The sequence below is a fragment of the Eschscholzia californica genome, unplaced genomic scaffold (assembly GCF_041429995.1).
Source record: "Eschscholzia californica isolate CP2 unplaced genomic scaffold, dmEscCali1.0.p SCAF_1, whole genome shotgun sequence".
Taxonomy (NCBI): Eukaryota; Viridiplantae; Streptophyta; class Magnoliopsida; order Ranunculales; family Papaveraceae; genus Eschscholzia; species Eschscholzia californica.
The window spans coordinates 76937055-76964194 of record NW_028238198.1 but is presented as its reverse complement, the minus strand read 5'-3'; the positions used below and the strand labels follow the sequence as shown (position 1 = coordinate 76964194).

General features: G+C 37.8%; 2 protein-coding genes across 2 annotated transcripts; one reads left to right on the top strand and one right to left on the bottom strand.

Annotated features, from left to right (window-relative positions):
• The first annotated feature begins 8025 nt into the window (after window positions 1-8025).
• Window positions 8026-11380, top strand: LOC147569350 (transcription factor MTB1-like). The gene is made up of 3 exons (XM_086655836.1): window positions 8026-8492; window positions 8801-10870; window positions 10960-11380. Exon 2 carries the CDS (start codon window positions 8825-8827, stop codon window positions 10655-10657), a length of 1833 nt encoding a protein of 610 aa, XP_086511962.1. The 5' UTR covers window positions 8026-8492; window positions 8801-8824; the 3' UTR covers window positions 10658-10870; window positions 10960-11380.
• A 2032-nt stretch (window positions 11381-13412) lies between these two features.
• LOC147569349 (SUN domain-containing protein 5-like) lies at window positions 13413-16939 on the bottom strand. The gene is made up of 4 exons (XM_086655835.1): window positions 16284-16939; window positions 14732-15864; window positions 14540-14625; window positions 13413-13872 (listed from the first exon to the last, which is right to left on the bottom strand). Exons 1-4 carry the CDS (start codon window positions 16504-16506, stop codon window positions 13638-13640), a joined length of 1677 nt encoding a protein of 558 aa, XP_086511961.1. The 5' UTR covers window positions 16507-16939; the 3' UTR covers window positions 13413-13637.
• Between the last annotated feature and the right edge of the window lie 10201 nt (window positions 16940-27140).

The window sequence follows — 27140 nt, the reverse complement described above, 5'->3', positions numbered from 1 at the left end:
ACACTTATACAACTCTCTGTTGATCTCAAACTCTCTTTCACTCTCTCACTTATACAAAGGAGAATTCACTTGAGATTGGATACAGAACTTGTGAATGAGTATGGCTATTTATAGCCTTCATTCACCACCCGTAAGATCAACCAACAATAAATGCTTGCCCCATTTTTTCTCCACCCATTAATGTCAAGTTTCATTTTTTCTTCCTTGAAACAAGGATGGCAGGACATAGGGTATGCTAACAATGCACAGGAGTTGCATTTGTTGACTTTTATAGTCACATCAATTTTACCTATTTGGCCCCACCATATGACAATCTCCCACTTGGGGTCAAATAAACCTGTGACTTAGAGTTGTAGAATATTCACCTTCATCTTTCAACTTGGATTGGTGCTAACACAACCTTCTTGATGCGGCTATCCGACTCTCTCAGACCGAGAGACCTACTGAAGCCTTGCAGAGCTTCAGCTTCTCAATTGTGACCCCTTTGGTAAACATGTCTGCTGGATTCTTCGAACCAATAATCTTTTCCAGTAGTAGCTCACCATCTTCCAGAAGCGACCGAATGAAATGGTAACGAATATCTATATGCTTTGTCCTCGCATGATAGGCTGAGTTCTTGGCAAGATGAATAGCACTCTGACTATCACTGTACAAAATACTATTCTTCTTCTCGTGCCCCAACTCTGCTAATAAACCTTTCAACCATATCATCTCCTTGCTTGCTTCTGTCACTGCTACATACTCTGCTTCAGTTGTTGACAATGTTACCAGCTTCTGTAACCGTGAGTTCCAACTCACTGCAGTCGATCCCAAGGTATAAACATACCCTGTCGTACTTCGCCTTTTATCAAGGTCACCTGCGAAGTCTGCATCTACATATCCATTTAAAACAGAATTTCCCCGTCCATAGCATAAAGGTACATCAGTGGAACCTCTCAAGTACCTGAGAATCCACTTCACCGCTTCCCAGTGTTGCTTACCAGAATTGCTGGAATACCTGCTCACTACTCCCACTGCATGGGCAATATCTGGTCTTGTGCACACCATAGCGTACATAAGACTCCCAATGGCTGATGCATATGGCACACCTGCCATAAATTCTTTTTCCACATCTGTCACAGGACTCTGCAACTTGGAAAGCTTGAAATGACTTCCAAGTGGCATACCGACTGGTTTCGCACCCTCCATATTGAACCTTTTCAGAACCCGTTCAATATATTCAGCTTGACTGAGCATAAGTATACCCTTAGACTTGTCCCTGCTGATTCTCATGCCAAGAATTTGTCGAGCTTCACCAAGATCTTTCATGGCAAATTCACCTGCCAACTGACCCTTCAAGTTCTTGATTTCCTGTAGAGATGTTCCAGCCACTAACATATCATCAACATATAGTAACAAAATGATGTAACCAGAATCAAACCTTCGAACATAGCAACAATGATCTGCGTTACATCTTGAGTAGTTGTTCCTGAGCATGAAGTTATCGAACTTCTTGTACCATTGCCTCGGGGCCTGTTTTAAACCATACAAGCTCTTTTGAAGCTTGCATACCATCTCCTCCTTCCCTTCTATAACTAATCCAGCTGGCTGCTTCATGTAAATTTCTTCATCAAGGTCTCCATGAAGAAATGCTGTCTTTACATCTAGCTGTTCAAGGAAGAGATTTTCTGAAGCCACTAACCCGAGTACCACTCTTATTGTTGTCATCTTCACAACTGGGGAGAATATTTCATTGTAGTCGATACCTGGTTTCTGCTGAAACCCCTTCACTACTAATCTCGCTTTGTAGCGAATGTCACCATTTGCTTCAGACTTTCTCCGATAAACCCACTTGTTCTCCAATGCCTTCTTACCTCTTGGTAATTTTGCCAACACCCATGTGTTGTTCTGCACAAGTGAATCCATCTCGTCTTTCATGGCAAACTCCCACTTGCTTGAGTCCTCGTCCTGTAGTGCTTCATCAAAATGTTCTGGCTCACCATCATCTGTCAGTAACAAATGATCCATCACATTAGCATATTTTGGATTCGGCTTTGGTACACGTGATGATCTCCTTGGGACGAACACCGTAGATGTCTCGGTCTGAACACCTGACTGGTCTTGTGGAGCTGGGGAAGAAACTCCCACTGCTTGTGGAGTGTCTCCCTATTGCATCTGAGATTCCTCTTCACCTGGAGTCTCTGCTTCTTCCACCACTTTACTTGTCATCCCTGTAGTATCACCCATGTCAACATATTTTTCTTTGTCGACTTGAGTAATTGATCCTTCACCTATGACCCGTGTTGCATCCTTGTCCTTGTATAATACATCTTCATTGAAGGTTACATCCCTGCTCCGGATTGCCTTGTGACTTTCATAGTCCCACAATTTATATCCAAATGCATCACCTCCATAACCAATGAAAATGCATTTCTTTGCCTGTGGCCCTATCTTTTTCCTTTCTGTAGGATTAAGATGAACATAAGCAACACATCCGAAAACTTTCAGATACGAGAGGTTTACCTTTTTGCCGGTCCAAACCTCTTCTGGAATCCTCATATCTAATGGACTGCTGGGTGTCCGATTGATTAAACAAGCAGCCGTTTCTAAAGCTTGTGCCCAAAAAGCTTCAGGCAACCCGCATTGCAGTCTCATGCACCTTGCTCGTGCATTTAGCGTCCAATTCATACGCTCAGCTACTCCATTCTCTTGTGGTGTCCCTGGGAGCGTCCTCTCCATACGTATCCCATTAGTAGCACAGAGCTGTAAGAATTCCTTCTTGTCATACTCACCACCATTATCCGACCTTATACATTTTAGCTTCAGACCAGTTTCTGTTTCAACCAATGCCTTCCATTTCTGAAATGCATCATACACATCAGATTTATGTTTCAGAAAATAAATCCATACCTTTCTCGAGTGGTCATCGATGAAGGTAACAAAGTATTGAGCACCACCATGAGAAGAGACATCAGCTGGTCCCCATACATCTGTATGAACCAAGTCCAACTTTTCTTTTCTTAAGCTTCTGCCGCCTCTGTTGAAACTCACCCGCTTTTGCTTTCCCAGAACACATTCTTCACAAAAGCCCATTTCTACAGATTTTACTTCCGGCAAATGACCCGCCGAATGCAGAATCTTCATGTTCTTCTCACTCATATGTCCCAACCTTTTGTGCCATAGTCTGACATCTTCAACACTGCTAGCCACTGCTAGAGTAGGTCTTTCTGAAGCTCGGTAGAGAGTGCCATTTCGAAGTCCTCGAGCTAATACCATAGCTCCTTTGGTCACTTTCCAATTTGTCTTAGAAAAGTGAACCTCACAGTCGTCGTCACAAACTTGGCCCACAGAAACCAAGTTCCTCGTCAAATTTGGAACATGTCGCACATCTTTCAGCTTCCACGTCGAACCATTGACTTTCACGTTCACATCACCTACACCGATGATATCACATGCTTCACCATCACCAAGGAAGACTTGGCCAAAGTTCCATTCCTTGTAAGAGGTCATGATCCCCTTATTTCCTGTAGCATGGAAAGAAGCTCCTGAGTCTACTATCCAAGACTCGTTCATACCGTCCTCGGAGAGTAATAGGAAACTCTCAGTGATCACATTGTTGTCATTAACAATGAAGACTGCATCGTCCTCTGCAGCTGCAACTACATGGACCTCTTGATCACCCATGTTTCCCGTATTGTTAGCACCCTTTCTTTCTGGACAGTCTTTCTTCATGTGCCCTTCTTTATTACATGTCCAACACACACCTCTAGGCCTGGATTTCGATCTTCCCCTAGATTTGCCTCTAAATTTACCTTTAGATTTATCTGAATTTTTAGTAAAATTCCTGCCTCTATCATATTGCATGCTTAAGACGGATCCTGAAGAAGAGCTAGAAGCGGTGTAGCCTCGTTCTAGTCTCCTCTCTTCTTCACCGAGTATCATAGCCGTTACATTTTCTAGCATTAATTTCTCACTACCCGCTGAGTTGCTTATAGACGTCACAGCCGTATCCCAACTCGACGGTAATGATGATAACAACCTTAATGCTTTAACCTCATCCGAAAATGTAATGTCAACCTTAGAAAGTTGGGAGATAATTGATTTAAACTTTCCAAGGTGAGCAGATACTGTCTCGCCTTCATTCATTTTTAAATTAAATAATTGTTCACACAACATAATTTTACCTGAGGCTGACGACTTCTGATAGAGTCTCTCCAAAGTGTCCATTAAGTCCTTTGTTGTAGATATTTCTTCGACATTGTTGTAAACTTCCTCCGTAAGACACCTACGGATCACGCCAACACACTTGCGGTCAAGAATAGCCCATTCTTCATCATCGAGTTTACCCTTCTTATCCACTCCATGTAATGGAGCATGAAGATCTCTCTCATATAAATAATCCTCCATCTGTGATTTCCAATATGAGAAATTTTTACCGTTGAAAACCCGGACCCTTGCAACGTTATCTGATTTATCATCCATATCTCCAACACCGATATAAACACTATTCACGGCGAAAACACTATTCACGCCGGAAAACACTATTCACGTCAAAAACACTATTCACATGAATAGTAACTCCATCCACCGACAACAGAAATTCAGCAATTCCCAACCCGGAAGCTCTGATACCAGTCGTTGAGAAAATTAACCACTCCTTATAGGTGATCAGTCTACTTAGAGTTTTTCTCTAATGCGGAAAACCAGGATCTTGGATGAAATGGTGAATAAATCAAACATAACCACGAAGCAAATAAAGAATAATGACACACAAGATTTATAGAGGTTCGGAGCAAGTCCTACGTCCTCTTTCAGCCGCACCAAGCAAATCCACTAAGAATATGAAGTTACAACTTACCCGAGTTACCGTACACAAAGTCTAGTGTACTCCCCGGTTACAATTCTCACTACAACTCTCACCATCACACACTTATACAACTCTCTGTTGATCTCAAACTCTCTTTCACTCTCTCACTTATACAAAGGAGAATTCACTTGAGATTGGATACAAAACTTGTGAATGAGTATGGCTATTTATAGCCTTCATTCACCACCCGTAAGATCAACCAACAATAAATGCTTGCCCCATTTTTTCTCCACCCATTAATGTCAAGTTTCATTTTTTCTTCCTTGAAACAAGGATGGCAGGACATAGGGTATGCTAACAATGCACAGGAGTTGCATTTGTTGACTTTTATAGTCACATCAATTTTACCTATTTGGCCCCACCATATGACAACTATTTTATGCAAAGCGAAAAACGTCATGAAAATGATAGGAGAAGAATTAAAAACATTTGAGATATTGCTACCAACACCCAATACTACAACGGTATTGGGAGCCCCCCCCTCCTCAAAATATCGTAAGTATTTGACGAAAATTCTCTTTTGATGGTTGGGAGGGGTTGAAGTTAGCGAGCTAGTGATGAAGAAGGTAAAGAAAAAAACAGAAGGAGAATACAGATTTAGGAGATAATAAGAAGCTTAAAACAGAAAAAAAGACAAAAGATTAGATTGGAAAAGAAAAGTCAGAGTTAATAGTTTATGTTAATTATAATTTGCCCCCAATGGCCAACATGAAAATTTGGGCCCATATTTATCTATCGTTTCAGTTGTCCCAAAAAAAGAAGGGGCAAAACAAAAGAAAACAAAATCAAAATCCAGTGGGCTAAATTGTAATGATGGACGAAAACGGGGATACATATTTTAGTTGGTCATAAAATGGGAGTCAAATATAAGGATCCAAATAAGCTAAATGGTTACGTATCTGTAGGGGTGGGGATCAGGCCGGGCTGGGTACCCATGGGTACCTAAGGTTCGAGTTCGGGCGGGCCGGACAGCAAAGGTAGGAGACAAGTGAACTTAATGTGCGGGTTCGGGCCAGACATAAACTAGAATTTGATGCACAAAGTCCACCATGGGTACTAGCCCGCTAATGGTTGAACGGGATTCAGGCGGGTGGAGCGTCGGGTTCATTCATCATAAAATGGGAAATAAAAAGTCAGATTAAACCCTAATCCAAGACATTCAACATTGTTCCAGAACTTGATCTTCAAACTAAATTTTTAAGCTAAAAAGTGAGCAGATCTAATACATGTTGGGTTATGGTTTCTTCTAGTGTTCTAAGCGGAATTTCAGACATCTAATGTCTAACACTAGTATTTCCCAGGATCTCATGCATAAGCTAATAATGATAACTAAGTTAAACTAGTTGGATAAATACTTTATTGCTAATTTTTCCTCGAACCTTTCCAATCGCTTTTGAGAAGACCAAGAGCTCCAATTGTAGCTCCTCTACTTGGGACATCGAGCAATCACCTTTATCTCCCACCTTGTTGCTAGCTAGAACACCAATGGTGGTTAGAAGAAGAACACCTTCTTCTTTGACTAGATTGATAGTTGGGATAATTCTCATTTTCTTACTCTACTTGATGTTGTAGAATAAGAGAGCTCTTTTGAGAATTCTCCACACCTTATTCAAGTCGAAAAAGACATTATATAGAACCCTAGTTTAGAATAAACCCTAACCAAGTTTCCATAAAGCTCTTTTGAATAAGATTAAGGAAACCCTTGAAAATAGAAACTAGAATCTATTTTCTATTTCCCTTAAGATGTGGCCGCCCCATGCAAGCCCCTTTGGGCAGATCTGGCCGACCCATTAAGGGCACCCACCCAGCATGGTCGACCCCTCTTTTGGGCCCAAAACATCCCTTTGGTAGCGCGACCCAAAATCCCTCTATTCGGGCCGTTTGTACTATCTTTGCCTAACCTTCTTTTAGACATTTTGGACATGTCTTATGAGTCTCACCCATGTATATATATGTCCCATCCCTATAGTCATATCTTCCGATCAAGTTGACACTCTTTGTGTAACCCGTTGTAGGATCTGGACGAAGTTAGCCGCGAATCGCTTTGCAATTCGACGATCGTAGTTGGTTTCTAGCTAAACACTACGACCCATAAATCGTTCGGACCTGATGATCTTCTTCATCAATTGTCCTATCCGACAAATTGCTCGCATTTCATCTTTGGTCGAAGGACATCTCCTTCAATACATGTATGACAAAATAAGAACAAAAAAATTATAGATCTAACCTAAATCAAACAAAAAAAGAATTACTGGTTACATCTTGTCCACGCGAATTCCCTATGAATTCATCATTTAATATTTTTCACCGAGAATAGAAGATGAGGATAGAAAGAATGCATTTCTACACAATGAACATAAAATATAAGATCAGGAAAGATATATTTACAGAAACTACCAACATGGACCTGATTCTAAACAAATACAAAACTTTGATTCCCATTGAAGCAAATGGGACCTGAAGCATCACTGCTTTCATTCTTTATCCCTCAATCTCCAACATCTTCATTCATTAATCTCTAACCTCATCATCTCTTTCATTGCTTCTCCTCCCTTTTGGTTCATCTCTTGCTTTCCCTTTCCCTTTCCCTTTCCCTCCCTCCCTCTCTCTCTCTCTCTCTCTCTCTCTCTCTCTCTCTCTCTCTCTCTCTCTCTCTATATATATATATATATATATATATATATATAATATATATATATATATATATATATATCTGCCGGCAGAGAAACATGAGAGAGAGAAAAGCAATATGAGGGTTTTGTAGAAAACCCTGAAACGAATTCTTTTAATCAAACGGTTGAGTCGGTATCCCATGATCTGTCGACTGATATGAGTCGGGTTAGATGGTCGGGCTTTGTGATCAGGTTTATGATTCGGGAAAGGTTTTTAAAGGGGAGCCCAAGCCCACCCACTAAAAAGTAACGGGTCGGGCGGGCACTACCCATGTCAGGCTTCGGGCTGAACATTTTTGTGTCAGACTCGGCGTTTCGGGCTAGGTTTCGGGCTTCTTGGCAGAATTCCCACCCTTACGTATCTGGGGCTAAATGAGAATTAGTCCCTTATACATGTTGACATAAACTCCAAAATTTTGTAGGTCCCATGTTCGATTCTCAAAGAAGGTGGAATCAATACTTATTGAATATGAGTTATTAAAGGTATAATAAGTTTGTCAGATTTAAGGTTGTTGTTTGGTTTTACTGTTTTAGACTCCTTTAATTATTGGTGTAAATTAAACGGTTATCTTGTTTATCACATCTTCATGATTCATTAATGTCTCATCGTATTCGATTTCTAAAAGAAAAAAAATAGCCCCTTCAAAACATACTGAAAATCAAACCATAGTTAATTTTAATCCGAGTACGGTCTCGAGATCTGGTTAAAATCTTTAGAGAGAGAGAGAGAGAAACACGTTCTTTCGGTCCTTCCTCTCTATTCATCTCTTTCTCTCTCTCTCTCTCTCCGTAATTACGGCACGGACAAAGCAAAGAAGGAGAAGGTCGTTAAAAGGATTAAGTCATATTTTAGGGATTTAATTCTCCTTCTCCGGAGAGAATCACTTCACTCAATTTTTGATTCCCGGGGAAGAAATTCTTAAATTACTACTCACTTCAGAAGAAGGGTTTGAACGTAGCTTACAGATTCGAAGGTGTGTATTGATTTGGGATTTTCAAGTCTTGTTTTCTTCTTCTTCTTCTTCTTCTTCTTCTTCTTCTTCTTCTAATTTTGGGTTTTCTGCATCTAGGGTTAAACAGAGGATAGTATGATCTGAAACAGTTCCTTTTACTGTTATTACTCATTCATAATCCGTTTTTTTTTTGTTGGCTTGAATTGGTAGTTTTGGGGTTTTGGTTTGACATTCAGTTGACCAATTTCATATTTATGAAGAACTGCATTTTGAGGTTCTGATATATAAAGCTTCAATTTTTTAAATTGTTTGATTTTTTTAATTTTTAGGGTTTGGGATTTTAGTTTTCTGCCATGTTCAGAATGAAAACTGAAATAGAAACTGATTGTGGGTTTTGGAGTGATGAAGATAAAGCCATGGTTATAGCAGTTTTGGGTTCTAGGGCTTTTGATTACTTAACAACTAGTTCTATTTCTTCAGAAGGTTTATTAACTACTGCAGGAAGAGATGAAAATTTGCAAAATAAGCTTTCTGAACTAGTAGAAAACCCAAATTCTTCGAATTTTAGTTGGAACTATGCCATCTTTTGGCAGATTTCTAGGTCTAAATCTGGTGATTTGGTTCTTGGTTGGGGAGATGGATTGTGTAGAGAGCCAAAAGAAAGTGAAGAATCTGAAGCTAATCGATTTCTCAGTCTCCGACTTGAGTCCGAATCTCAGCAGAAGATGAGAAAGAAAGTTCTTCAAAAGCTTCATAGTTTCTTTGGTGGATCAGATGAAGATAACTATACACTTGGGTTGGATATAGTTACAGATACTGAAATGTTCTTCCTTGCATCAATGTACTTCTCTTTTCCGTCTGGAGTAGGCGCTCCCGGTAAGGCTTTGCAATCTGGAAAACATATTTGGCTCTCAGATTCATTGAAATCTCCCTCTGATTACTGTGTTCGATCGTTCCTGTCGAGGTCTGCGAGGATTCAAACTACTGTTCTTGTTCCCACTGAATCTGGGGTGGTTGAATTAGGATCAGTTAGATCAGTCGCTGAAAATTCAGAAATGTTGCAGAGTATAAGATGCATTTTCTCAAATAATTCTGCAGCAGCAATGAGAGTCAAGCCCATAACAGTTGTGCCAATGGTGAATGAGAAGAAGGATGTAAATGGTTCTCATGTTAGGTTTGGATTTCGAAATACACCATCAGAGGAGTACCCAAAAATTTTCGGGCAAGATCTGAACCTGGGAAGATCTCTGATTAGTGAGAAGATAATTGTTGAGAAGGTGGAGGAGAGGCCATGGGAGGTATACTCAAATGGAAATAAGCTTCCGTTTCCGAACAGCCAAAAGGGTTTCAATGGTATGAATTGGGCTCAGATGCGACGTCTTAAACCAGGAACTACACCGGAGGTTTTCAATTCTCATACCCCATCAACTAATCAAAATAAGCATGGTAGTAGTATATTGGTAATGGAGGATCCTCGGCTAAACCATTTTCAGTCACAGAATAAGCAACATCAGAAGCAAATTGATTTCTCATTGGGAGCTAGCTCAAGAGGAAATACGGTTGCCCGATCATTGGAACTTGAGTCAGCAGATATTGATGCATCATATAAAGATGATCAATCTGGTCCAGCTGATGAGCGTAGTAAACCAAGGAAACGAGGCAGGAAACCTGCAAATGGAAGAGACGAGCCATTGAATCATGTTGAAGCAGAACGACAACGAAGAGAAAAGCTTAATCAGAGATTTTATGCCCTGAGAGCTGTGGTTCCGAATATATCTAAGATGGACAAAGCTTCTTTACTTGGAGATGCTATTACTTACATCACTGAACTTCAAGCTAAGCTCAAAGATATGGAGTCAGAAAAAGAGAAACTCGGGAACACATCAAAAGAAATGGTGAATTCAGAGGCTAATTCAGCAGCTGAAAATTGTAGCAAAACCCCAGATATCGATATCCAAGCAGTTGAAGACGAGATTGTAGTAAGAGTTACTTGCCCACTCGATACTCACCCTGTTTCAAGAGTCATCCAAGTATTCAAAGATTCAGAAGTCACAGTGCTAGAGTCAAATTTCTCCACAGGAAGCGACACTGTCTCCCACAAATTCGTGGTCAAGTCCCAAGAGTCCGCACAGATTACAAAAGATAAGTTGATTGCTGCATTATCTCGAGACGGAAGCAACTTATAACTAAAAAGTAGTAGTAGTTATCTTAGATAAGTTATGGGGTTATTACCCCTTGTAATCTTTAAACTTAATTAGTAGAAGCAAAACTACATCTCAAGCTTATAGCGAGGTTGTATTATAAAATGAAATACTGAGAGAGCGAAAAGCGTAAAACATTACTGTGTAGATTACGTTGGAGTTGACTCAGGAAACCACCACCTTACAGGATATGAATCTGTAAGTTCACCTCTTACTGTCAATTATGTATTCATAGAGCTTACTAGTTTATGTTAATTGTTCTTTTGAATTTGTTTCGTTGGTGCTAGATTACGACCTTCCTCAAATTCGAAGGTAATGTGGAAGAACTGTTAGAAAGCGAGTTTCTTCAATGAAACTTGGGTTTGTTTATCCTCTTGAAGCTCTAGCAACAACCAAGGAAGCATAGTGCTAAGGTCGAGAACTTCGAAGGTAATTTATTCCTCTGGAATGCGGTGAAACCAATTACATATCCAAAGCAGTTTCTTTTTTGAAGAAATTCTGGATAGATATATCATATATACAAGCATATATTGGAAGATCTAAAATTTCTAATGAACTTTAGTAGAAAATTCCAATTTTTTTGATGTTCTTTGCCAAATAGTGCAGTTCATGGGATATATTGTCATAAAGTAAGATTTAGTTTCAGCTACATTTTGTTTATTGTTCTTTACCAAATATTTTTGCTTATATCAAGATTTATGGTTAATCAACCGTTGAAATCAGCGAAAGTTTTATAGCATAAGAAAAAGCGGCATCTATTCTATCGTGGACGTCAGCACTAAATGGGATATAATCGCTTGATGGCCGCGTGTTTTATGCAGGAGACTAGCTTGCCTTCCATATGCAGGTTTATTGTTGTGAAAAATGTGTCTAGGATGGAATGGGTATGTTGCATTATTTAGTCGAATTTCTTCCTAATTGAATAATGGGTCTAAAATCCACCAATCTTGTCTCATCATATGTAGGCCAATATTTGAGCTTTTTCTCTATGACTAGAATTTCTTTCTTGAAAATCTTGCTTTGCTTTTTCTAGAACTTAGCCATAGTGGTCCTAGGTATCTCTAACCCTAAAGCAAAGAACAGACAGAGGAGAAAAAAAGAAAGTAAAAAGAGACTGGGAACCACCATTCGCTTATATACTTCATGTCCTTGAATCAAAGAATACCAAGGTTTTGATTTTCGAAGCTTATCGAAGCATCTCATATGGATATGCTGATTTTCTCTGTGCAAGTGGGAGATTTCGATTTGAATTCGAAGGGCTTTTTCTTTTTTTGTGTTGGAAGGTTTTTGATGTAGACATGAAGCAAGAATAATATAGAGAGAGAAGATTCCAATACAAAAATCCAATGAAAATTGGTATGGGATAAATTATGAAGAAAATGACATGATATCTATTTAGGTAATATAATATAGCAACACCTTAACTACTATTAATCATCTCATGTTAACCTAATGATTAACTTTATGTGGTCTTAGGATACTTTAACAAGCAAAATCATATAATACTTTTACCAAAGTGGGTTTTTGTGTCTTTCTCTAACTATCTTGTTTATTTAATTTAGGGTTTTAACATCTATGCATTAAAGTATCCCTTTAGTCAGTTTCTAGTATGCCTGAAATTTTCTTCTCACGACATGTAGGTGTGCGTTATTGCTTATAGGGCTTTATTCGCAAGACGGATGAGATAACTACTGGATGTTAGTTTAAGTTTACGACTTTTTTTCTCTTTTGTTTCCGATAGTCATGACTAGCGAAGAGCAATAGAAAACTAAGGGTTAATATTCAACGTCTAAAATGGTATAATTCGGATCAATCTAATGACATTTCACTTTCCATGTGAGGCTTACCCATATCTTATACCAATTGAGCAGAAATATCATCGGCTCATCGCGAGTATATACTGTTTTTGATTTGTGTTACAATATCATTTATGTAAAACTGCAGTTGTGATAAGTTAGAAGTTTTAATTAGCCCTAATTAATTATATGTTACTATCTATTAAATTTCTTTAGTTTCTTCCTCTATTTGGTAATATATATCCCACCACCACCTTCTATCATCAAGGATGGGTAGCAAAATGAGAACCATCCTACTTGTGATATTGTCATGGTTGTTGTTAGGAAAAGCAGATGCCTTTTGGGGCATAGCAGAGAAGAAAACTATATATGTAATAAATGGTTTAGATGGAGATGCAAAATTGAACATTCATTGTAAATCAAAAGACAATGATCTTGGTGAACACATATTGAAAAATGGAGAAATGGTTCAATGGACATTTATACCTAATATTTTGGGCAATACCCTCTTCTTTTGTTCCATTTCTTGGGGAAAAGGTCATTCTTACGCCTTCGACGCCTATGGCGGACGTCGGACTCCCGATAATTTTTATCAATGTGGAGCATGGAGGATCCAAAGCACTGGTATTTTTTATGCATATTCTGCCTGGGGTGTTTGCCCTAGTGACATTACTAGTGCTACTAATTGGGTTTCTTATGAATATTTCTTTTAGATACTCTTCTTTTCTCTAAACTTCTCTTGTTTCCCTTTGAGTACGTTTAGTAAGCGAAAATTTCGAAACACCTCTCACTTTCTTACGTCTGTTAGCTATTAATATATCGTCGTGCTTTGATGCTCTTGTGACAGTCCAAACCCTAAACTTCTGTGATTAGTATTACTCGATACATTTGCGTAACGATGAAATAGTTATGGCATAAAAAAAAAGTGATATTCGACATTCAGATGCTATCAAAGAACAACCGCCCAAATTTATTTGTACTACAGCAGAATCAAACAGAGTAGTAGTTCAAAGTTGGCTCAACTTAGGTTACAAACTTCTGTGCTACAAAACATGGAAATCTTTAGGGTTTGTGGGTTAGCAGAAGTACAAAAATGCCTAAACAATAGAAGACTACAAGAAAATTAATTCGGGAAGTTCGATCGGAAACTGTGCTACACACGTGAGAGATTAACTATAGAGTAATGTGATGAATGTTGTCAAACTACTACTAACTAGTATTAAAACCCAACCTGTATTTCTCTTGCTAACTTTCTCGGACTTTGAGTAACTAAACAATGTCAAGACCTGCTCAGAGACTAGCTTGAGAACTGCGACGCACGCAAAGAAAAAACTCACAGCTAGTACGGCGACTTCTTTATTTCCTAAACTTGCTTGATCTCTTAAAACTTTCTCTACATCGGATCTGTGTTCAAAATACAAAACATATATTAGACGTCTCGAATAGGAAGAAAACAATGACAGAATTGCTTTCATTATAATGACTGGTCAGTTTGATTCTTTAGATCTCTTTGTGGGACTTCAGAACACCAATAGGGGGTTCATGTCTCCTGTCGGGTAGGGAAACTATGATACTGTGATGCCATGTCCAGAAAGTAGGTACATCAGAACGCCCAAATCAGGCAGAGTCTCTTATGTACATCAGATTAGAGGCCTTTGTTATAACGCGATACAAGTTCTTTTTGGGAACTTTAGGAATTTTAAACTTCTCACGGACTGTTTCAGAGGCATAGGCGTCTATGCTGCAATAAGTGCGTCCGGTTGGGAAAGAGACTTGTCCGAGTCGTTCACATGCATCTACTTTTGAGAGGGTCGTCGAAATCCCAAGCAACAAATGGAGAAGGCAAAAGTTATTCAAATAATGATCTCTCATAAACTAGTCCATCTCTTCACCCACATTTGGTAAGGGTGAAGGAAATCTACCTACCTGTAGACGGCTTTAAGTCGAGAATGATGCAGTTTTTCAGTAGAGACCGGAGACTTGATCGTCTCAAAAACCAAAATAGAGTATCCTATTCGGGCAATTAAAACTTAGTGAAAGGTTGTAAAATTTTGAGAACAGATAGACTGACCTCAGCATGGTATTTTCTCTGACCAATACTTCCATCTGAGATGATACAATAGTTTTCCAAGACTCGAGCATGTTATTTCCTTTTTCCTGATAAAACAAAAACAGCAAAACACCTATTAGGACTTCGAATCGGAAAACTGATTTTGTCGGAAATGCTTGCAGCAATCATACAAGAAATAGTAAATTTACATACCATTACTTCTTTCCACTCTTTGAGTGCTTTGATTTCAGAACTCGCTTTCTCTAAAAGCAAAGTATTTTGAGACAACTCCTTTTCGAGCTCGGGCAAAGCATCGGCATGTCTCTTATTCACTTCTTTGATGTACTCTTGTAGCACAGATAGGTTAATTTCAAGTGACCTTACCTTTTGCATCAAGATCTTTAAAACAGTGTCACCAGGAACTCTCCCATTCGATTGTTGTCTAACTTCCACAGCAGGAACAGACCGTTTCAGACCTGTAGTCTCCTCTTTTTGTTCTTTTTCAACCTTTTCTACACTTTCAATAGAAGAATTCACTCCTTCTGGCTTCTGAGCAGAACCCGGTTCCGGTCTTAAAGATGATTTTCCTATCAAGTTGGAATCTGAAGATTGATCGGTTCTTCTTCCTTCAGAAACCTCAATAAGATCTTCAAGCATTCTCTCAATTGCATCAATCCCATACACCTCTAATAAACTTAATGTACAGTAAAATTCTGAACCATAATGACTATGCAACTTCAACCTCAAATACCTCACCCATTTCGGTTCGGTCAGCATGAACCTTTGTGCGTGCTTCACGTTAGAAGCTACATATTTGCCAAGAGGAGTCCATGACTCAGTCGGATAATTCAAACTACCAAAAATTTCAAAATCCTTGAAATTCGAAGAATGATGCTCAAAATTTGCAATCTTGATGGCATCAACTAGAGTTTCCTCCGAGAGTTCTACGACTACAAACTTCTCTCCAACCGAACATGGGTTTCTTAAGTACTTATCCTTGTCTTTCCCTAAGATATTACTTGCTCCTTTTGCTTCCTTATTATGAGTCAAGACTTTTGCTCCCTTCGAAACGGAGGCGTAATTATACTCCGTTCCATCCGGTTCTAATCGATGAGTAATGTTTCCGAGATTGCAATCTAGTTCTTGTACTTTTGCTTGCATTGTTTTGCTTCGGAATTCTTCTAGTCCAAGATATGTCGAACAAGAAGATTTCTCACTGTGTTGTTCTTGGACTGCCTTAGTGGTATTATGTTCTTGTGATGGCATTTTACATTCTAATTCTGAATTACCTAGAAAACTCCGAAGTGCTTCTAAATTGTTTCTTTCTCTAAGGGAGAACTTCATATCTGCATTGTGATAATCATGACTTCGAAAATCATTTTAATACAATTAGTGGAATTAAAACTTCAACATATGGATATATGCATTGTTCTATCTAAGTCACATTCATACAAACATTTAAAGGACATCATCTCCTCTACTTATAGAGGGTAATTAATTTTCAGCTTATATTGGTCTCTTTCTCTATTTGTTATCACATACTTTATTTGATCATGATTCATGAACACCATAAGACCACTAGGATGCCATGAATGGCATATAATAGAATCATAGATCAATAAGAAGTGCAGAGAGAGAGAGAGAGGGAGGATTTTTTCTCATAAGGTCTACAAATTGGAGACATGGGTATTATTAAAAACAAAAAATCAAGAGATGGGTAATGAAGAAAACTAAGATTGGAAAAAGGATGAATTGAGAAAATTACCTTCATTTTCATGACTATGACCAAGTCTAGAGTAGAATAAAAAGAGAAAACACCAAAGAGAGAAAATCAAAGACAAGGAAATCTCATACATATTTTTCCTGTTTTTCTTACAATTCTCTTTGTGTTTATTTTCCTTATTGGTGTTTATATTTCTATGGGTATTATTATTATCATGTAGTTTCTTCATCTCCAACTCACTCATCCTTGCATAATCTTTGTCCATTTTTTGTTTTTGGATGGGATTGATTTGCAGGTTTGAGTGTGTGAGGAGGAGGTGGTGGTGGAAGATGGTTAAAGAACCGTTGGTGAAAGTACCTCATTTTGGTGGTTGGTTTTTGTGGATAAGACTTGATCCAGACCAAACTACTTTCTCCCATTTTTAAGGCAGTTGAATTGGGGAAGGACTTAAAAATACAAAGCTAAATTTCACTAGCCCCTTCCCCAACTTCTTACAATTTTTTTACAATTTGAGGTGTCAAATCTTTTTCCATTTTTGGAGGAGATTGATATGAGGTTTCAGTGTTTGAAGGAAGGAGGTGGTGAAAGATGGTTAACCTAGCCTCATTTTGGTGGTTGGTTTTTGTGGATAAAACTCCATCTAGCCATTTTTAAAGCAGTTAATTAGGGAAGGACTTGAAATACAAAGGCAATTTTAAAGGCCAGCGGGAAAGCAAAATAATTTCCGGGGTGTGAAGACTTGATAAAAAAATTGGTCAATTTTGTTTGATTTATTTTGGGGAAAGCAAAATAGCTTCTCCACCTCACCTCTCTCTCTCTCTCTCCACCTCATCTTCTCTCTCCCCACCACTCTCTCTCCCCACCACTCTCTCTCTCTTCTCCGACAGGTCGTCTGCCAGAAAATTTTCCGCCCGGCGACTATGAAAAAAAAAAATTCACTCACTCTCTCTCTAGAAACTCCGACGAAGGGAAACCCCTTCGCCGGAGTTTCTAGAGAGAGAGACTGAGTAAAAAAAATTCCGGCCGGCGACCTGTCGGAGAAGAGAGAGAGAGAGAGAGGTGAGGTGGAGAGAGAGTGAGGTGAGGTGGAGGTTTTTTTTATTTTCCCTTAAAATTTATTTTCCCGGAAAATTTCTAAAATTCTAAATATTCCCTTTAAAATTTCACACCCCGGAAAATATTTAGCTTTCCCCAAAGCGCTGGCCAATTTAAATGGCCCCTCTTTCAACTTCTTACAAAATTTTTAGATGGGTTATTTCTCAAATGACCCCTAATTTATGACCAGACCTGCATAGCTCCTTATTTTACTGAAAATTTTCGAATAGCCCACTTTTGTTCTTTTTCGTCCAATAATGACTACTAACTCTGTTTTAATGAGTTTGATCGATTTAAATTTCTTGTTAAGCTTTTGTTCTGATTGATATTATTGTTCTTGATGAATTTGATAATGATTTGAGACATTGGGTATTCGATTTCGATCGATTTGAATTTGTTTTTAAGTTGTATTTGTGATTGATATTTTTGTTCTTGATGAATGACGATTTGAGACATTGGGTATTCAATTTTGCTTTGATCTTCTTCTAGTTGTTGTTGGATTCTTGAATGACTGAATTTCACTCTCTCTATCTAGAATAATTGAACCCACATCCATGAAATGAAGAAAATATATGATGTACTAATCTGAAGTTCATCTTTAGCTTCTCTCTTAATTATATCTATAATATAACCAGACTAAAGATCTTCCAATAGATTTTTTTTTTTTTTTTTGAAATAGACTTTACAATGGTGTCTCCATTCAATGTTAATGAGAAATTTTAGAGAGTGAAAGTGAGAGTTGTTAATTTTCAGTGTGTTTTGCTTTGGTTTTTCTCTTCTTCTCTATGGGTGTCTGGAGAGGCTACGAGAAGGAAGTGGGATAAATGAAGTAGTTGATCAAACAAGAAAAACAATAACAAGTCTCGACCCAATAACTATTGATGTTAAGAGTCAATGTGTGAGGGGGAAATTGTTAAGTTAATCCCACATTGGTTGTGGAAGGGGCATGGTGCGTGGGAGAAGTCTTACCTCTTGAGCTAGCTTACGGGGTAAGAGAGGCCCAAGACCACCCAACATTAACTACGTGAGGGAATTAAAAAGAGGGTATTTCTGGAAAGTGTAAATAAAATTTAACCTCCAATGAATGAAAAAGAAAGAAAATGGGACCATACAGGCATTTTCAGTAAACTAGGGGGCTAGGTAGAAATCTAGTCATAAGCACCAGATTATCTTGCTTTCATCTTCTAACTTGTAAAGACAGGATTTTATTGTTTTTTTACTTCAACCTTTTTGGTTTTACAGTTCATCTTCATCCATGGTCTTTTCATTTGGTTTCATCTTCATGGCAGGAACCATCTTCATCTTGATCCATGTTTATGAAATTTCTTTTTTCATAACAACCATCATGGTTTTTTCATCTTCATTCATAGTTTTTCATCTTCTTGATGTTTGTTTCACCATGATCTAATGCACCTTCATGGCCGAACCGCCGAAGAAGGACATTCGATGTCACACTTTCTTATTGGCCACGTAATTGCAATCAGGCACCACGTAGATGAAGATATCAACGGTTTCATTCATTTTAAAACTCTTCAGGGTTCTTCTTTTTGCAAAATCACCCTCTCCTATTTTCAAACTCTTATGTTATAAGAATTAGTCTTTCGACTTCACTTTCAAATTCAAAACTTTGAAGGCTATAGTGTAGTGACTATAAACAACTTCGATTAAGAATGAAATCTTATCTGATTAAGAGAATGAACTTTTACTATAAACAACTTTGAACCAAGCTATCAGGGGTTAAGATAATTAACTTTTAGTTGAGATTTTATCTGATTAAGAATGGGTTAAAAGAATTCCATTAACTAAACAACTTCGATTAAGTATCAAAGATTTAATTACATGAATATGATCAACAATCAAAAGAACTATTTCGACGAAGTTATGACAGTTAGACACCAAAACATTAGAGCTATTGTACTTGTACAATTTTTGATTTCTCGATTGCAAAGCAAAGTTCGGAGCCCTTCTCAGGAGGTAATCTGAAGCACCAGATATGAACCTTATGTCTTCTCCCTTTCAGTTTCATTCTATGAACCATGTCATTATAGTTTGGACCAGCCAATACATATTTCATCACACTTGGCCACAATTTGAATTTGACTTGAGATGTTTCTCCATCAGAACGAACCACCGTCACACTCAGTCCTTCCTTGTTATCCTTTGTAATCTTAACTTTTTCCTTTTCTGTAGGGGTTAAGTAGCCTTTAAATGCTTCTTCACAAGGTGGCAAAAGTATTCTTGCCTCATTTCGATTTGTATCAGTATCCACTAGATTCTTTTCGGTTAACCACATTATCTCTGTCCCGTTCTGAGTAGCGATTAACTTTTGGAGGATAGGAGGGAGCGGTCGTTGTTGTTGTTGCGGTTGTTGTTGTTGTTGTTGTTGTTGTTGTTGTTGTTGCGGTTGTGGTTGTGGTTGTGGTTGTGGTTGTCGTGGTGCTGCTATTCGAACTCGTCGTGCTGCTATAGCAGGCACCTCTCGCTGTTGCTGTTGTCCTTGTGCTGCTATTCGAAGTGGTGCTGCTGCTGTTGCAGGCACCTCTCGTCGTTGTGGTAAAGCTATTCGAAGTGGTGGTGCTGCTATAGCAGGAACCTCTGGTGGTTGTGGTTGTACTTGTAGTTGTGGTAGTGTTACTTGTACGGTTGGTGCTGCTAATCTTACTCTTATTCTTAGTGGTGGTGGTGCTGCTATTGGTGGTGCTTCACCTGCTTCTTCTGGTACCGGCGATGAATGTATGGTCTTCTTCTTCTTCTTCGTTCTTGCTCTGTGAGGAATCTCGACAATAGGGTCGGAATCATCATTATGATCGTCATTAGACCTAGTTCTTTTATTGCCTTGAGTAGTTGTTCCGTCTTTTCCACTACGCCAGGCTTGAAGAAAGTAGTTGGCAACAACACTTCTAGGTCTGGGGTTTTCACCTCTTCTATATCGAAGTGATTCCAACTCAACAGCTTCTTGTAGGGCAGCAACACACCTTTTTCTTTGTTCAACACCTTTTCTGGTGCAGTCATGACCCTGAATTGTAATTTTTTCAATTTCTTCTCTTCTTAATTCGAATTCCTCAATATCCATATCTTCATTATTTTCCCTTGCACTTTTTTCTTGTTTACGAAAACGAATCATAGCACGATATTCATCAACTATAACATCATCAGAACCCTTAGTAGGATCAGAATCCTTCATCGGATCAGAACCCATGCTTCAAAAACTTCTTCTTCTTCTTCTACTTGTTTTCTTTTGGCTTAAGATTTGTTGATAGAGCAAAGCAAAAGAATAGATAGATTTTTACTCACTGTGTTTGTATAAAGATATATATAGAGAACCTCTAGAAATCCAAATTCAGGTTGAAACACCCACTATTTGGAGAACTTCTAATTTTTCCTCTTTCTTACTTTACCAGGATTTCTTGTTTCTAAAAATTGGTAATGGGAATCAATCGGATGCTAATCTCTTTATATAATCCGAATTCAGACTTTCTATTTTTTTCTCTCATATCTTGTGGAGTTCAACTTCTAACGGTCAGTTTTATTTTCTTGATCGCGTGGGTTTGAAACACCCACTACCAGCTTGCTTCAGTTCATATCAGCCGTTAATCTCACACGCAATTTAACTCGGATTTTTCTCAACCGTTGGATTAGAATTTAAAGGGAGTATTTCATTCACTCTCTTTTAAACTTGTTAGTTAGAAACAGGAGTGAGAGTGAACACATATGTACTTACCACTGAATAGAAGAAGAGTTTCTATTTCTCTCTCCCACTCTCTATTTCTCTAGGTTCTTTTTCAAATTTAACTTGTGAGGGTTTTGATCCATCAGCCTTTTATTGCTTAATTTAGGGTCTCTTTGTTCTTGTACTGTTGGATTAGGGAAATACCGTAATCTTTATATTCCTATATATTCTCTTTTTCCTTCCAACATTTCTTTGTTTGTCTATCTCTATGATCAAATATTTTCACCCTAAATCAGGCCAACAAAGGCCTCTTGAATTTGGCCCTTATTTTTTTGTATATAATATTGGGGGTGAAATCAGGTGGTTCATCACATTTTTTATTATTTCTTAAATAACATATAATACTAATTTATTAATTCAAATGTTTTCATATAGTTAACACATAATTTAGGTCCTAAAACTACTATAAACTAATAGGGTTGGGAAAAAGGTCTCAAAAATGAAGATTAATAAGAGGTCGAGTTAAACAAGAGATTAATTGGTTAAAGTTTTTCTCTCCCTACCGGAGCGTTTGGATTTCTTGGGGCGGTTCCACCACACAAGTCTGATAGACATTCAGTTACATGGTAGTTACTCAGACAATTCTAATAGTTTCTTCTCAGAACCAACACACTGTTTCTGGTGGACTTTTCTCTGCCTATTTCTTTTTCTTTACCCTTCAGGGGTCTTAACTCGCAAGATATAGCCTCTATTTGTTTTGTTTCTCGCTTATTATTTTTTTTCCTCTCCTCTCACTGTTTCTTGGACAATGGATGCTCAAGACACTATTTTTCTGCAATAATTTGTTGCTCTTACAACGGCTGATGACCATCCAATACGGTGGACGATAACGACTTGATTTCTACAGAGGATGAATTAATTAAATGTGTTGTTTGGTTCTAGAGTACCAAACAGATAGACATTCTTACGGACGTCCGGACAAACGTTTTTCTAGTTCGATTTACGATGGCATTGGAACTCCATTTGGGAAAGTTCACCATGGGTTATTTAAGACGAATAGGTGATTCTCCAACAATATCAACAAGATTTGGCTCTCTTGGGCACACCTCAATGGAGGAAGCCTTCAAATGGAGTTTATTGGGTCCTATTATAGTAGAATTCAAAATTACAAGCCACTACCCCAAAGAATTTTCTTAAAACTCTCTAACACCAAATTAATCTCAATCGAGATTAAAATAGAAAAATTATCGCGTTTCTGTAACTTTTGTGGTCTGATTGGGCATATGCAAAAATTGTCTTATTTTATTGGCTTTCAGAGACATTTTAAAGTCCTTTTCTCCACACACGGATAGGGAAGGGAAGTTGTTTCGTTTGGTTCAGATCTCCCACCAAATTTAAGAAACCATGATAAAGGAGGGATTAATAATTGTAATAACTCTGAATCCCCTTCAATAAATGCTACTCTAAAACCCTAAATCGTCTAATTTCTGAGAAAAACCCTAAATGGTGGGGATCCAACTTTCTCCCTTCTGAAATCAATCATTCAAACCTACATCAGGTTTCCATTTCACTTTCAATCATTATTGAGATTCCATCTCTTCAAGAAATTTCAAGAACCTCCCATTCGATTTCATCACTCATTTCTTTTCTTGAGAATAGATTTTTTTTTCATTTCATTTCAAACATTCATCTTCAAAGTAGATCAAACCTAAAGGACTCATCTTCAAAAGGTCAGTGATTAAATTTCACCTTATAGATTCATGATCTACAAACCCTTTCACACATCTATAGAGACTAAACTTCACTTTCATATAACCAGATGATCTATTGAGCACCAAGATTTAATATGGCAAGTAGTTTCAAGTCAACAAATCCTTTCATATCACCTTAAAGATTCATGATCATTCATATCCTTTCAAGGGTTTGGGCTTATACAACACAGCTATCATCCATAGTGTTAGATGGAATTTTAGAGAGAGAAAGGGAGAGATGGATATCTAGGTTCTTGAGATGGTTGCAGACTTAGAGTGATAGAACTCTAGGGTTTGAGGGAGGAAAGATTTGAGAATAGAGAAGTTAACAGAAGTTAAGTAGAGCATAAAAACGATTTCTCGGGTTATCCGGCGGATAGGTAGCGGGTGGTAACGGTCGGACGGGTAACGGGCGGGTATAACGGGCCGGGACTCGGGTAGGAGACCTTACCCGAGGCCCGCCCACTATAACCCGATTTAACGGGCCGGGTAAGCCCGGCTCGGGCTTACTTCGGCCATCGGATCCCAACGGTCCGGGCGGATAGGGCCGGGTCTCGGGTTCCCGGACCGTTTTCCCAGCCCTATCCCCAATGGTTGGCACCAAAAATATCACCAAAAAAGAATCTTCACCAAATTTTTTGGTGTTTTCAAATTGTTGAACCCAAAGTGAAAACACTAAAACTCCCACTAAATCACTATTCATCACACTAGATTTCATTTTTATTATTTTTAATACTCATTTTTTTAAATAAAATAAGATAACAATTAATTTATTAAAATAGTAATTAGAATTATAAGACTTAAATTCCAAATTCAGATCATTACGGTATTTTATTGTTTTATGGGGACCAAATAGAAATATTTTATGAGACCAAATACAAATTTTAAAATAAATAAAGGGACTAAAGGAGAAAGACCAACTTACAAAAGGATTAATTATATATTAAAACAGAGGGACCCACCATCCCACCATTTTAATGGGAGTGAACAGTTACTGTTCATGGCACAACAGATTATTGACAATCTGCTGTGTCGTTGGGTCCCTTTTTCCCGGGAGATCACCAGAATTTGGTGATCTCCTGGGCCGTAGGGGATGCTCTTAGTTCATGGCTTCAACCAAACCAGATTTAGATTTTTTTATTAAAAACTAGACTTTCTAATTTAATTTTTTTACATCTTTTACAATTTGGTGTCATTAATCATTTTCATGTCCCAGCCCAAGACTGTGGTGGGGGACTAGTTCTTTTGTGGTCTAACCGTTTAAATACCGTTAACTATGCTTCTAGTAACTTGATCGACACCGTCGACCCTAACATTTCTCAGTTACTTATTGTCGGCGATCCGATCTTATTTGGTAAAGTTACCTTGGAAAATTTTAAAGATTACATATTTGATGGTGGAATACTCCCAATTCTTAGGCCAGAAGGTAAATTATGATAAATCTTCATTGTTCTTCAGCTTCAATGTACCATCGACCACCAAAGCTGAGTATACGTCCACCTTAAAGGCTCTACTAATGACTGACCATGCTAAATATCTAGGAGCGATGATTTTAAACTTGGAAATAGGATTAAAAGTTTTGAGTAGTTGATAGACAAATATACTTCTTCTTTGTCGGGATGGGAAGAAAAGCTCATCACTCAAGCAACGAAAATAGTTCTAATAAAGTCAGTATTTAGTTTCTATTGCACTTACCCATTTAGTCTTCAAAAGTTGCCAAAATGGATACTACGTCAATTGGAACGACTTGAGCGCAATTTTTGGTAGGGACATTCACAAGATATAAGAAAGATACAATTAATTAGATGACACATTCTATGTAACCAAAAACAAAATGGGGGTATGGGTATTCGATCCCTAGATCAATGGGGTCTCAGATCTAATATTACCCAACCCAAAGAGATGAAATGACAACCTGTTACATCAATTATTCGACAATAACACAATTCAAGCAATAAAATAAATAACTCTAATTGTGAGACAAGAGATACTCTTATATGGGTACCAAGGGAACATGGCAGATTCACAACAAAGTCTTACTACAAAGAAATCAAGTCGTTACCTGCATTGTCCACAGAGGCGTTCAACTTCCCATGAAAAAAGTTTAGGAAAGTCAAAAGTGTTAAATGGAGATCCGGAGATACAACTATTTATCTGGAAACTAATCCATAACGGACTCGCTACTCTACATGCCGACTTTGTTCAACAACAGATAATGAGACGATGTTCCATCTCTTTGGAGCATGTCCGAGGCTACGACAACTGTTAGATCTCACAGGGAACTATTACCGACTTCATCATCATCTTCATTCATGGCTTTTACTTATGCAAAGTTATCAAATGGTCGCAAACAGAAAACACCAAATTGATCATTCCCCATTTACATGTTATAAATACATCTTTAATCTACTAGAGAAAATGTACCAACAAATATACAAGTGTTTATGTTACACAAAGGATTTTGCATCGTACATTCAAAATCTTGTATGGCATAACGTATTTTTTTTTTTGTTGAAGGATACATAATGTATTTTGGTTCTTGTATTTTGGATTGTGTTGTTAACAGTAAACATTATTTTGTGTGTAGAATATCGCATTATTATGGATATTTCTTCACAACAATCTTCAAGTTAGTTCAAAAAGTTTTGCAAAAAATTTGCCGGAGCAATATACGTTTTGGTTGTTTTAAATTCATTCTGCTTTTGCAAAAGTTCTCAAATTGTCGCAAAGAAAAATTACAAAATTGTTTATAACAAATTTCATTTTGTACATTACAAAAGATATTTTGTTTCACAAAATAAGAAAAGAAAGAGGATACAAAATGAGTTTTGGTTCTCTTATTTTACATAATGGGTTTTACACAAAACTTGTTTGTTGTGCATTTCTTCTATATATCTTGTTTGTTGGGAATAAAGCAAACCCCTAATACCTGCTGCAAAAAAAAAAAGTTTTCCCACATCCTAAGTACTGTCGTATTGTCTCTAGAATTCTCAAGGTCAAACAAAGCAACAAAAAGGACCCTTACTTAGGTCTGAAATGGTATGAACATCTTCATAGGCAGGTCCAAGGTGGACCCCTTTCCCCCCTCCTAGATAAACTTCATCAAAAGCTCTGCATTTGGAAAGATAAATTTCTCTCTCGGACTGGTAAACGTGAACTCATTAAATCATCTTTATTTGTTGTCCCCAGATACCAGATGTCCATTTTTGATCTTCCTTGTAAAATAAAAAAAACTATGACTTCTCTTCAGAGAGATTTTTGGTGGAGAGCTTATTCTCCCTCTGCTAAACTCTATCTTAAGAATTGGAATTCAATCTGTAACCCCAAAGGCTGTGATGGGTTAGACTTCAGGAGTATTTCCCTTGATAACACTACTCTCAGAAGCAATCTGAATTGGACCATTCGAACTCAATTAGAAACTAGTTGGGCAAAATCCCATTTTATTTTGGACTAGCGTGAACAATCTGAAGTTGATATTTTTTGCGCACCATGTTTTTATACATATAAGGTAATATCTAGAGAGATGTATTAGGAGAAAGAGATGATATTTTTTGTGCACCATGAACAGTATGAGGTTGTACTTGACTAAGTGAAGCACAATTTATATGATAATCTAAGATAGTAACAAACAATGAAATAAAGTGATGGCGGGAGTTGTAACATTTTGCTAGGAACTTTGAGGAGATACTTACCAGTGATACGCACGAGAAATCTCATGAATGGACATGATTGTTCTGACAGTGCCAGAGGTTCTAGCTAACCACCTTGGTTGCATCTAGCTCATTACTTTACCCTCTTGAATATTGACGGATTTATGGTCATATTTGATAACAAAATTGCAATGAAAGATATAGTGCCTTTGCATAGAGCTCCAAGTCATAGGTAGAGTAGTTGCACTTTGCCGTATACACCAAATAAGTTTTGACGATATAAGGCAATAGGCTTCTCAGCTTGACGAACAATAGTGCATATATCTTCCTTACAGGCGTCACAAGTCACTTTAAAAGGTTGGTCAGAATTCAAATGGCGAGGAACATGGTGTTGTCATCTTTTGTTTGATAAATTGGAAAGCTCTTTTGTCTCGTTTGCATGGAAAATTATTTTTCCCCATTAGTGTTGTGATTGGAACGACAATTCTGCTAAATTGTTTATAAATTACGAATAGAAGGAACACCTTTAACATGGAGAAGGCCTCTTCATGTTCCAAGTTCTTATTTCCTATTTTGCTAAAAGTAAATATATCTTCACAGTGAACCACTTCAAATTTGTCTTTACAAGGTTTCTTATATGTGGAGTAGAAGTTAAAGATATAAATGTTCAATCATTTTCCAATCCTCCCTAGAGCGCATTCGGATCGGGTAATAACTTTGTTCTAAATGGAGC

Coding starts and splice junctions, on each gene's coding strand:
- LOC147569350 (XM_086655836.1), top strand. CDS start 8,825: ATGTTCAGAATGAAAACTGAAATAGAAACTGATTGTGGGTTTTGGAGT.
- LOC147569349 (XM_086655835.1), bottom strand. CDS start 16,506: ATGGACAAAGATTATGCAAGGATGAGTGAGTTGGAGATGAAGAAACTA. Junction 15,865..16,283: donor TCATAGTCATGAAAATGAAG/GTAATTTTCTCA, acceptor ATCACAATGCAG/ATATGAAGTTCTCCCTTAGA. Junction 13,873..14,539: donor AGAGAAAATACCATGCTGAG/GTCAGTCTATCT, acceptor TTTTGAACACAG/ATCCGATGTAGAGAAAGTTT.